Genomic DNA, 13,566 nt, shown 5'->3' with positions numbered 1-13,566 from the left:
TAAGTATGATTGTAGAACAGCATTTAAACTTTACGTGTGACGTGTAAAAACAGTTGTTTGGAGTTAAATATGTTCTTATGTTTATCTATGTATATATTTCGTGTGTTTACTGATTACTTTTTAATTATTTATTTTTAATATTTTATTAAGTAAAAATAATTTTAACAGTTTTTATAATATTTTTAATTTTTAATATTATTTTTTAATTTTATTTTTACATAAATTGTGTGGAGTATATCATTCAATTAATTATATGATATTATTTGGTTTAAAAATGTTCACAATTTTAACTTTAAATATATTTTATTCATTAAATATAATTTTTTCCTGTTATAATTATGTAAAATTATTATAGTGTAAATTTATATTTTTAATCATTTTTTATAATTTAATAAAAGTTATACTTATTTTTGTCATTCTACAAATTAAATTTATTTTTCAATTATAATTCAAACAATTTTTTTTACTTTAGAAAGTAATTTTATAAAATTTAGTATAGAATTTAATTGTTGAATTGATTTTAGTTCTAAATATAAGACTTATTTTTCATATTTATCAATTTTTTTTAAATTATTTTGATGGATACTCCCTCAACTATAATCAAGTAGAAGAAGGAGGGAGAATATCAAGAAAGATGATTATGGTATTTTAGAAAAAAAAAATATCATATTTCTTATAATTAATTAATTTATTTAAATTTTTTCAATCTAATCAAATTAGTTGAATATGTTTTATATTAAGAACTGGAGGAGTAATAAAGAAATTATTTTGGAAATAAATTTTGAAAAACTAAGACTCTTTGAATAATTATTATCAAAATCACTTTTTCATGTGTAAATTTACTAAAAAAATAAATAAATAATAAATATACAGATACAAGACCAATTTATTATTTACATAAATAATTAATAATTAATATGTATGTGCATTGATAAAGCCATGGTTTTTTCACTCAAAAAGTAGAAAAAATGCATTCTTGAAAAATCATGTTTTAGTCTCCAAGCCATGGTTTTAAGGAGTATTCAAACATTTTTTCCACAAAATATATTATACTCTAAATCTATTACTACCGGTCCTAAATATAAAAGTTAGTTGACTAATTTGAGGAGATTAAAGAAATAAGTTGAGTTATTTATTTGTAATAAATATCTATTGCCTTTTCAAAAAATATCCTTACTAATTAAGTATATTGGTTATTGGTTAGAACTACTACTATTAGAAGGGTTACCTTAGGAAAAAATGCATAAATATGAAAGACAAAGTGGATTGGGTTTTATATTTAGGATCAAAATAAAAAATAAATAAGGTCTTATATTAAGGATCGGGAGTAGTATCTTAAATCACTTTTTCCAAAAGCTAATTATATTGGCAAGAAATCATGGTTTTGGTACAAGTTAGAGATAACAACTTCTGATGATCATTTTTTCCCGCAAAATCTATTCTACTCGAGAACAAATTTTTCACACAATTTATTATACTAAAAATCTATTCTTCAAAAACTAATCCAAACGCACTACTTTGGACATTTAATGAATTTATGATACCTTATAGTCTACTCCCTCCGTTTCTTATTATAAGAGACATTTGATACTTATGGCATGTTTTTATATTTAAGAGACACTTAAAAGTTATCTCTACTTTTTTGTGTTGATTTTCTATTTTACCCATATTTATTGTCTCTAGCTCACACTCTCTCTTCCTCTCACTTCTCTCTCTTTTAATAATTTAATTGTTTTCTCTAATGCTCTCTCTCTTTATTAATGAGGGTATTTTTGGAAAAAAAAATTATACTTTTCAGACATTGATTGTTTTCAACCAATTTTAACTATTTTTTTATCAACGTAATTTGGTTATTCGTCTCTTATAATAAGTAACGGAGGGAGTATTAAACAAGTTGTATTTAATATTACTTTGTTACAGAGTTAATATATTAAATTATGATTGGCAAAAGAAATTAATATATTAAATTATGAATAGCCACCCTTAATAAATTAAATCATGATTGGCAAAAGAAATTATGATTGGCAGGTACATGCACTCTTTTTTTTTTTTTTTTTTATGTTGCATACAAATACATTTACTCTATGAGCATACTCCTCTGGTCTCGTTTATAAGACAGAGATATAAAGTTTTTTTTTTTAAAGTTATAAATCAATTCATTAAATTTTTAACATGAATATACTATCTTGTCTTTCATTTATTATAGTGTACTATATAGTTATCTTTGAAATAAGTGAACGAGACATATACATATAAGCAAGATCAAAGAGCCATGTCCAAGTATCCTCCAAGTGTCGGCGGCTGTGGTGATCGAGCATGTTGTGCTGGAGGCTCTCTCTCTCTCTCTATATACACACACACACATATCTGATTTTTTTCTGGGTTGGTTTGTTGATCAGAAGGGCACAAGTATGAATGGCCAGAAACGGTGGGATTGGATGCTGAAAAGGCAATAAGCTTAATCAATGAGGAAAACCCATATGTGACAGTGGTGAAGGTGTTAATTAAGTGGCCTGTTGACTTCCGCTGCAACCGTGTTTACCTCGACGTCCGACGTTCCACCAATAAGGTTGTCTCCGTCCCCATGATCGGTTGACTCAGATCACTTCGACCCCTTCATCATAACAAAACAAATGTTCCCGACAAATAAACAATCAAATAATGTCCTTTATTAATTTATGTGTGACTTTCTAGTTAGTGCCTCTCTATTGGCTTACATATATGTACGAGATGAGACATTATGATCTCATCCTATGAATAAGAGGTTCTTAGTTATCCTATGCTATGAATATGATCCCCCCATTTGTTTTCATCAGCAGCAAGTACGGCTTTCTCTCATTGTTCAAGACATGACAACTTCAAATCAAAGAAAGCTCTAAGAAAACCAAAAATGCGAACTTTCAAATGTAATCTAAAGGACTTTATTGAGATAGCAAGAGAAATAGAAGAACTACATTATTACCATTATTTATCGATGATAAAGAATTGGCAGCATGAAATGTCTGGAAACAGTATTAGATGTTCACAACTCGCATCTTTAATTATTCCTCAAGTGTCAGTTATATTATGTGATTACATTACGTTGCACGTCCCTTTTTTTTTTTTTTTTAAACAAGAACTTGCACATCTTTATCCACACCCAATCCGAACCAAAATCTATTACCCTAATTGGCGTAGCATAAAAGGAAATTAATTTGAAGAGATTCAATCACCACAGCCCACAGGGATTCGCCTTTTTTTTTTTTTTTTGCTAAAGCATAGGTATACTCCTATTGAAAACAATCCTATTCGAGACACTATCGGGCACTAAATATGAACACCTCTTCTAATAAAGATTCGAATCTTAGTTCGTCATGTTGTGAGGGATTAGTCCCTTCCGTTAGACTCAATCCTTATTGGTGGCATTCACCTTATGGCTTATGGAATCGTTAGATGATTATAACTACCTCTTGAATTGATTTTTCATAGTTGTAGTGATAATCTTCTACTTTACCTATAAAATCTTGCAATATCTTGTCAAAACGTGTCGGGTTGCTTATTACTCCTCCGGTCCTAAATATAAAACTCATTTACTAATTACACTATAAAATGGGTCTTATATTTAGGATCAGAGGGACTAATATAATATCCAATTGGCAAGTAATTAAATGGCTATCCAATTAATACTTAATACTATGAAACTACTGGCAGAGGGGCGGCATCAATGCTATTGGAAAAAAAATCGCAAATGGAGTTTGACAAACAAATTATTTACAATATTCCTTAAAATCTGATGTATGTAACACACATTATTTTGGAACTAAAACATTCACCCTATTATGTAACACACTATTTATCTAACTAAAACATTCTCTATCTTTGTGAATTTAATTATTTTAATGACACAATAATTGTGGCTGCTCCTTTCACATTTATATATAAGAAAAACGTTTGATATGATATTTGATCTTTCGAATTTGTTCTCATTTTGGTTTCGTTCTCTCAAATTTTATTTCAGTTCCCAAGGAGAATATTATGCAAATAAGATGACTAAAGGGGGTTTGAACTTATCACCTGCGGGCACACCAAAAAAATTATAACCAACCAAACCATCCAATCCTTTAATTATATAATATGAAGAAAAATGTATGTAACAAAATAAATGCAAGTGCTCAAGTGTGAATCAATAAGTAAAATAAGAATATTCAGTACAGTCATAATCAATATCCTTATATGGGGTGTCATGTGCATAGTGATGCTTTCTATAAGGGTATTTTCTACTTAGAACTAAGTAGTATAACAATTATTTCCTTCCTCTCCCCCTTTTTCTTTCCCTTTTTCTAAACTAACTTTTCTACCATCTAATTTTTTTTTCTCCCTTTTTAAAAATTTCCTTCTCTCTCTTTTTTTTTCCCTAAAATTGCAGAGAAGCTAAATACAACAAATAAATATCAATAAAGAAATTTAAAAAAAAAACCCAATCTTTCAGTAGCTCCAAAAATGTCCATAATTGAAGAATGGCTGAACATGTAGAAGTGCAGTTTTCACAAAATTGGGTCCAAAAGTTCAATTTCTGCCAAAACTCTCGGTCAAAGTGTAATTTTCGCAACAAGTAAATCCTTGGCGTTGCAACATTGATGGCACATGTGATGCATGCGCTGAAACTTCCACCGGCACGTGGAAGAGCATGGAAGTTCTATTTGCTGTGAAAATTCAGATTCCGGCCGAGTTAGTCAGTGAGATTCCAAAGGTAGCAGTTGTGAGATGATTGCCGTAAACGACGGGATTTGATGGCAGCTTCTTGGCTCACTGAACAGCATCGCATGGGAAGGAGTTGGGCGGTCGTTTGGTCTCAAAATCCAAGGGATCTGGCCATGTTTGTGCCGATGAAGATGATGGCGGTGGAGGTACAGTGTTCCGGCGTCACTAAGTAGATGCACGAAAGAGTGAAATGGTGGCTGTGGGAGGTTTTAGATTTAGGTCATGTTTAGTTGCTCACAAAGAGAGTTTTGGCATAGGAAAAGAGATGGGAATTTGCTCTCATGCCAAATTGATGTAAAATAAGAAGAAAAAATGAGGAAGAGAAGATATCATAGGAGGGAAAGAAGAGGTAGAAGAGAAAAATAGAACGGAGGAAAAGTTAGTAGAGAAAATGACAAAGAATAATAACTGTAATTTAATTTAATATTCAAGTATGCAATCTAATGAGAAAACTAGAGTTACTTATACTAAAATAATAATAAAATTGACAATAATAATAACAAAAACTAATCCTACTAATAAAGTAATAAAATACTGACAAATCTAAATAAATCCTAAAAATCTAAATAATTCAAATATCCTAGACATATAATAAAATCATAGTTATCCCATATTTCATCAATCACCCTGCAAAATCATTAGTATTAGATGCTCTTCGTGTTATGTAGTTCTCATTTAATTTTGTATCGTTTTTAAGTGTTCTTTTATATATTCCAAAGCTAATTCTTAACCACAGGTATCGGATACTTCCAAAAACACGAAGTGTGCATGGGTGTGTGTGTATACATACGTAGAAAAATATATATATTGCGTTTACAATGCCTATAGTTCCCTTGAGCTAGATCAACCAAGTACATGATTCATCATTAAGGATAAAACTATATTGCTGAGACTTGAAGTCTCTACTGTTTAATTAGCACAATCGACGGGAGCAAAATAAACTTCTCTCTGACCTACGTCAAAGTCAATCTGAGCCACGTTTCCATAAATGGAATTTCTATTTGTGGGAGACCTTGCAACAAGCAAGGCATATCACATAGTTGGATACGAGAAGGAATAAGTGCTGAGGTTTTAAGGAAATGTTGGCTCCTTTAAAATAAACCTCGAAGTTGGGAACATTCTTGATAGAGTTAGCACTGGTGTGACACGGATTGAATTGAGGGTTTTGCACTATCCACTGGTCGGCTCCAATGGCTTTTGTCACCAAAGTCTCAACCTCATCGTAAATGCGTGATCGAAGAAGTGTCAATGTAGTGCCAGAATCAATTATTGTGTTTATGTCGCTTTGATCAATCTACACTGTCTGTTGCCCAACGGTGATACTTCTCAACGACCATTTTACTTAGATAATTCAGCTCGCAAAACAAAGATTCATATATAATATCACTAGAACGTTTCATGCAAAATATTTAAAGCTTAAAGTCCTGAATTCTCCCACTTTATCTTATTTCAAGAATCATTTGGGCTCCCAAGTTCAAAACTTTAAAACAAAAATACGCGCACAAAAACATATATAAATAATATTAATCTCAAAGTAAAAGAGAGAGATATATATATATATATACGCGCACACACACCTTCAAGATTGAGGTGGTAAAAAGTGGGATGATTATTAGGATCGGTGATCATGGGAGTGGACTCGACCCTATTTGCTGATATGTCGGCTTCTTCTCTGAATCTCTACTCAGTCGCAACCTTTGCGTCGAAAGGAGGCAAACAGTAGGAAAATCTGCGACCAATCTGATTACCAAGTTGTGAAATTAGGGACAAATTAAAGGACCATTACCTAGTCCAACAAGCCCTACCATGTGCCTATTAAACTTCCCAAGATTCTCATGTCCACATCCAATTCCAAACACTGACTTAGGGAATGAAACAGATTGGCCATCACTAGTACCAAAACCGACAGAATCTGTGGCCAAATGTAAGACTGATATCCATATGAGTAAAGGTACAAACACTGATTTGAGTTTCCGCATTTGTGCTGACGCTGAGGAAGAAGAGCACAGTTTCTTGAACTGCAAGACTCAGACTTGTAAGTGGAAGATTTTGTGGGATCAAACAATGAGACATCTTGATGGTAGCATTGAGGACAAGGTGAGCATTGGACCCAAATCAGGTCGCTTCCTGTGTCTGCAACACTCCATCTTTCTACAGGTGGGCTGCCAATGAAGATTTTCATAAGATAGCTTCCATCGTCTGGGATGATATCAGTTTGAGCCAACTGCTCCCTTATTTCAGCTGCATTATTGGACGAAGATTGGCGAAAACGATTGACTCGAGCCAGGGAACGCAATGCAGCGTTTTGAACTCGCTCCTAGTGGGTCGCCTTTGAGGAGTTGTACAAAGGTGACAATGGCGAGTCACAATGAATGAGATCGATGTTGAAACCTTTCGGGAGCTTATTTGTTGCAGTGACATTGCACAAAGTTGAAAGATACAACAGGACAGGGCCCGGAAAGAGTGAAAGGTTGTGCATGTTGGAAGAAGAAGAATGGTGGAGAAACACAAAGGAGAATTGATGGGTGAAGAAGGAAATATTAAGGTGATTATATTTATATACAAGTTTGCGTGATCTTTGGGTTATATATTAAGCCTTTCCTTCTACAAACTGAAACACGAAATATATAAATAATTATGCTGACTCTGATTATAGGAATGTTCAAGTCAATGACAGGAACTCCTGAATGAGCGCCCGTGATTATGGAGTTCTCATTTTCATATTTTTCTGGTTTCATATCCAAATCCAAGCCTAATACTTTTCTCCAGAAATAAAGCAAGTTGGGCCGTGACTTGTTAATGGTTAGTGTTGTCGATCGAGTGCTTTTTGTTTTCTTGTTGCTCAAGATGTTTTGTAGCTTGCGTTGCGTGCACGGTTATTAGATATAGGAAAAGCGACTTCAGATGGATAGATATAAGTATAGAGATAGAGAGATGAGTGAGGAAGGAGCTTGTAAAAGAAAAATATGCACGCAAATGTTGAATTTTCTCAAATTGTTTTTCGTGTTTTCACGGTTAAGTTTAATGTCTTGTGGGTAAAAAATAGTATTTTTTCAAAAAAAAAATGTAAAAAATTTAAAACTGTATCAACTTTTTATCTATAAGATGTTAAATATCGCTCATCTTATGTAGGGAAAAAATTAAGGGGGTACGCAATAAGTTGCAGTAGACACCCTAAATTGAAGTATATGCATGTCTGAAGAAGAATGATGGGTGGTGCAGAACATTTTGTAGAAATGTGACTTGCCGGTCCTTGTAATGCTTAATTTTGTAGAATGATGGATCGTGTCAAACACTTTGGGGAACTTTGTGTTTCTCTATTTCACGTCTGCATCTTACACTCTTGACTATTATTATGAGTAGTTTCCAATGCTTGATTTCACACCACTGGTCCCATAACGCAATTTGAGGATTGGTAAGGTATAGTTAATTAATGAGCAGTGAAAATTCTACAACTTTGCTTTCATTTCACACTTAAAAGACAAATGGAAATAGGTCACAGATTGATTGGTTGAAAAATGTTCTGATTTAGAAATAAGTTGTAAATGAAAAGTATTGAATAATTTGTAAGTAATAAAAAGATAAGTCGTACATTGTTGATAAAAAAAAAAATCAGTTAATGTGCGATGAGAAGTTGATTTATATAAATTGAGTTAACACGAGAAAACTAGGTTTTGATTTAAATTTTTCACATCTCATCTGTCATGATTCACTCCGATTTAATTAATGGTATTACAATTGATCTTCTTCCTTTGATTAAAAAAAACACTGATGATCATCTTCCAAGATTTATAATTATACTTTGTTTTAGTAAACCATTTTGTTTGTCATTTTTTTCTTTTCTTTTTTCTTCTGGTGGCATGTTTATCAAGTTTTTTCTTTTTAAAACTTTATGTACCTTGAAACTGATCACCAGGCTAATTCGAGAAATTTATTTATTATTATCTTCATTTTACGGTGCCACCTTCTGCGTTTCTTTTTTTAAATTTTAATCTATAATTCTCTACTGCTTTATTCATTTCACTCATCTTCATCTGGACTCTCTCTCTCTCTCTCTCTCTCTCTCTATATATATATATATATAGACTTATATCGCTGATCACACTTTTTTTCCCCCAAGTATCACCAATCAAACTAATCCTTGTTAAGTGTCCGAAACTTATTTTTCATGATATTATAGCCATTTTATTCAACAGGAAATACTATACAACTTTTAAGAGTTCTTTTTTTTTTTTAACTAATTACGGGAATAGTCTCATCATTCAGAGTGTATAAACTTCTTCTATTATGATTATAAGAATTGTTAAAAAAATATATCATAATATAAAATAAGTTTTGGTAGCTTAGTGAAAATTGACTGCAGCTCAACTGAGAAATCTTAACCTTACAACTTTAGAGAAAATTAATTCCACCAATCAAATATAGTTAATTAGATAAATAGTATTAATTTAGACTCTGGAGTTACGATTAATAGAGTTGACTCCCAAGTCAATCATCTTAAAGCCTAAGTAATTTTTTATTTTTGACCAAAAAAGCCTAAGTAATGACTAACGCCCAATCTACTCCAAGTCAAGTCAATCAATGCGGCCAAAGAAATCTAATTTTTTTTAAATAAATAAATATATCTGATATATGCCTAACGCATTGTAAAAAGAAAGAAAAAAGACCGCGAACATTGCAAAATCACAAATCAGGACCTCTTACAAGACTTGCGTAGGTTTTGACAACAATCGAATAGCAAATGTCAACAACTATCTGACAAAACACCTGATTTCCAATTTCACAATTTCTACAGTCTTTTTTGTGATTTTTCCTTGTAAAAATCTTCTTACATAATTCCACTTATAATTCTAATAACAATTAAAATGTTAGCTAAAGTATACTTTTAGTTCTTTAATTTTATATAAGGTTTTAATTTGGTTTTTTAATTTTAAAAAGTATATTTTTAATCCTTCAATTTTAAAACTGTTAACAAAAAAAATGATAATATTGAGATCTTAAATGTTGGTAAAACATTTTCAAATGCTAAAATATTAAATTTAATTCTCAGAGCAATCATGATTGTTATAAAAAAAAATCATTTAAAACTAATGATTTTAAAGTTAAAGGACTAAAAGTATACTTTTTAAAGTTAAGAGACCAAACTAAAATTTTCAATGAAGTTGAAGAATGAAATATACACTTTTAGGGAATACTTAGGGTATAGACAACACACATTTTTTGGGTTAAATTCATTATTAATTTTGTTTCTTCTTCTCAAACTGCTAGACTCCTTGAAAGAAAATCTTTGTAATAAAATATGAGACATATTTTATAATGTAAATTACACTACAAAATGATTCTTACATTTAGGACTGGATTAGTATGAAAATGGAATCTTTGTTATGTCACTTTCCATTTCAAATCATTTCACTCGTCTTGTGTGACTTCGTCATTCCAAGGCTTATGTATTAATCTTCCACAAATCTTAGTGGCCCCATAATTTGTTGGATGGCCCAACCACAGAGGCTTGATTTCTCTCTTAAAATTTTGTGTTGAGTGTTGACTCAAGACTCATCAAAATGCATAGATAAGGACTGATTGAGTTGGATCTAATGGAAATGGCTAATCCCTTATAATATGGTGAATTAATGTTCGAATCAACGCTAGGAGAGATGCTTACATTTAGTGCATGACAATACCTTAAAAAGAATTACCTCTAATAAGAGAATGTACATGTGCCTGACAAAAAAAGTAAGGAAGAATATAATGAGAATGTGGCTCAAAACGTATTGGTGTTTTCTTAAAGATATTGATTTTTCTAAATTATTTACAAGAATCCCTTAAAGCAATATCGTTTGTCGAATTAATATAAAATGTTTTCCTCGAAGATAATTTGTATTTAGATAATATTAATTTTCTGTAACAATTTTTTCTAAATTATTTACAATCCCTTCAAGACTTCAAAGTCTTAATTATTATGTTAATCATAATGTTTTGTTTAAATTAGATGCTTTGATTATATTGCTGTCTAGAATTAGTGGGTTTATTGCTGTACTATTCAAATAAGTCAATTATTTAAACAGATTAATTTTTGCAGTTTTTTCTTGAAATATTTTGTTAGAATCATTTTTCTGTATTCTGAGTAATTCTGAAAAAAGAAGGGAACATTGAAAATAATTAAACAAAGGTGAACTTTTGTTTTACCTAACTAGCTTTCTCAAAGAAAATATCCAAGGAATTAGCATTGGGAAAAAGAGTTCATTGTAGAGTAAATATGTGAGAGTGTGAAAAACATTAACCTTATTTATAAAATGTGGATATTGAAATGAACAAAGCTCAATATTATATTATTTTTAATAAATACTCGTTACGCTTACATTGCAAAATAGAAAAATCGAATTTCGGATTCATTGAAAGTGTGAAATTTGGCTATCGAGAATTCTTTCTTTCTTTTTTTTTTTTTTAAAGGAGGGTTAGGAAAATAGCCTCGTTATTCTCAAAGTATATAAACTAATTTTACCCCAAAAAAAGTATACAAACTACTGTTATGATTAAAAAGAAAACGCAAAATATATCATAATACAAAATAAATTTTGTTAGGTAATAAATTTTGACTACAACTTAATTAAGTTAGAAGTCCCTAGTGCTTTAGAGGAAAGTACGATTATCTAACACCATTATCTAGAGCTTTTGAGACAATCAAACACCGTTATGATTAATAAAGAGTTGACTCCAAAGTCAATCAACTTATAGCCAATGTAATTAACGACTAATGACAAATTAAAGAGTTGACTCCAAGTTAACCAACAGCCTAAGTAATTAATGACTAATGACCAATTTACGGCAACTCATTCATCAATATAGCCAAGGAAATCTAATTTTTTTAATAAATATAGTAAACGCCTAGGTAACACGTTTGTAAAAATCTGCTTGCGTAATTTCACAAATTACAATAATGGTGGTAATTTATAATTAAAATGCTTTGATATTAATATTTAGGGCTTCACGGTTTACGTTCATGATTGGCGCTGAAGCTAATTACAATGAGATGTTTTGAGGTAAAATAAAAATTATGAGAAATAAGATTGCATACGAGTGAGAAATATTCCGATATAATCGTAGTGAAACTCCTAATTTCACAGTAGATTTAGACATGCTGAAGATTTAGTTAAGAAAGATAACAGATGTATGACATATACCAAAGTCTCTAAAACCAACATATAAGTAAGGACCTTTAAGATTAATTTGCTATAGAAAATAAAACAAGTGATAGCAAAGTAAATTATTCGTCAAACACGCACACGATTCCTACTCCATGTATATATACTACCTCTAATTCTAGCTAGAAAACTATAAACGAGATCTTATAATTAGAACCGAAGATAGTGTGTATAGGCAGTGCTCTTGGGTCTCTACTGTTTAGTACAATCGACAGGAGCAAAAGAAACTTTTTTCTTATCAAGATCATACTCCACCCCAAAATCAATCTGAGCCACATTTCCGTAAATGGGCATTCCACCTGTAGGAAGCATTGCAAAGCATGTAACATCGTTGGATATGGGACGGAAAAAGTTCTGAGGTTTTAAGGAAAGGTTGGCTCCTGTAAAATGAACCTCAAAATTTGGGAAGTTCTGGATGGAGTTAGCATTGCTGTAACACAATTTGTATGGACCCTCCTCTACTATGAATTGGTCGGCTCCAATGGCTTGCTTCATCAAAGCTTCAACCTGCTCATACAAGCTTGATGGAAGCATTGTCAGTGTCGTCCCAGAATCAATTATTATGTTCCCATTGCTTTCACCTGTCTGCACTGTCTGCTGTCCAACAGTGATACCTATCGATGAATGTCCATTTCACACAAACAATTTAGACTAGGGAACAATTCAAGAGTTTAAACTTATAACTTGAAATGAAAATAAACGAATAACCTCAGAGTAAAACACAAGTAGTACCTTCAAGGTTGAGGATGTAAAACGAAGACAATGAACCAGGTTTGGTGATCAACGGAGTGGACACAACCCCATTTCCTGATATGGCTACTTCTTCCCCAAACCTTAGTTTAGTTGTGGTCTTTGGACTGTAAGGAGGCAGACAATAGGAGAATTTGCGACCCACATTACCCATTTGTGAAACTAACGACAAATTCCCTTGACCAAGCCCGACAAGTCCTGCATTGTTCATGTTGTATAGTCCATTGTTGTTGTGTCCACACCCAAACACCGTCTTAGGAAAAGAAGCAGCTTGGCCGAAACTAACTGATTCTACGCCCAGTTCTCCCATTGTGTATGACTTATCCCCATACAAATAAAAATAGGTGCACTCATTTGATGTTCCACATTTAGGATACAGTTGGCCTTGCACAGAGAATTGGGGTAGGGAATTACAAGGGTCTGAGCCACATGGCAGAGACATATAAGTGGAAGAACTTTTTGGATCAAAGAGGGGTGCGTTTTGAGGATAGCACTGAGGACAAGGTGAACACTGGAACCAAATAAGGTCGCTTCCTGTGTCTGCAAGTGCCCACCTCTCTACAGGTGGAGTCCCAACAGATATCTTCATAAGGTAACTTCCATCGTTTGGGAATATATCAGTTTCTACTAACTCGCTTGTTTCAGCCGTGGAAGACTGGCCAAAGCGATTAGCTCTGGATAGGGAGCGCAGCGCGGCGTTCTGAGCTCGGTCTGAGTGGGTCATGGAGGAGTTGAAGAATGGTGATAATGGCGAGTCACGATGAATGAGGTCGATGCTGAAACCTTTTGGGAGCTTATTATTTGTTGCAGAGACATTAACGAAAAAGGTGGAAAGAAAGAGAATAAGAGCGAAAGTGAGTGAATGAGGTAGCAT

General features: G+C 32.3%; 1 protein-coding gene across 1 annotated transcript; it reads right to left on the bottom strand.

Annotated features, from left to right (window-relative positions):
* Nucleotides 1-12,134: 12,134 nt before the first annotated feature.
* Nucleotides 12,135-13,566, bottom strand: LOC114730435 (aspartic proteinase CDR1-like). Its single transcript, XM_028917519.1, has 2 exons — nucleotides 12,675-13,566; nucleotides 12,135-12,556 (listed from the first exon to the last, which is right to left on the bottom strand). The coding sequence occupies exons 1-2, from the start codon at nucleotides 13,564-13,566 to the stop codon at nucleotides 12,135-12,137; spliced, it is 1,314 nt and encodes a 437-aa protein (XP_028773352.1).

Source organism: Neltuma alba, unplaced genomic scaffold, assembly GCF_004799145.2.
Source record: "Neltuma alba isolate B1F8T4 unplaced genomic scaffold, ASM479914v2 tig00012732_pilon, whole genome shotgun sequence".
Classification (NCBI taxonomy): Eukaryota; Viridiplantae; Streptophyta; class Magnoliopsida; order Fabales; family Fabaceae; genus Neltuma; species Neltuma alba.
Note: the sequence above shows the minus strand (reverse complement) of the source record. Positions and strands in the feature narration are given on the sequence as shown.

Bases quoted from the DNA above. Each gene is read 5' to 3' on its own strand.
- LOC114730435 (XM_028917519.1), bottom strand. From the start codon at position 13,566: ATGCTACCTCATTCACTCACTTTCGCTCTTATTCTCTTTCTTTCCACC. The intron at 12,557-12,674 runs GTACTACTTGTG...ATTCATCGATAG, and splicing joins TTACATCCTCAACCTTGAAG to GTATCACTGTTGGACAGCAG.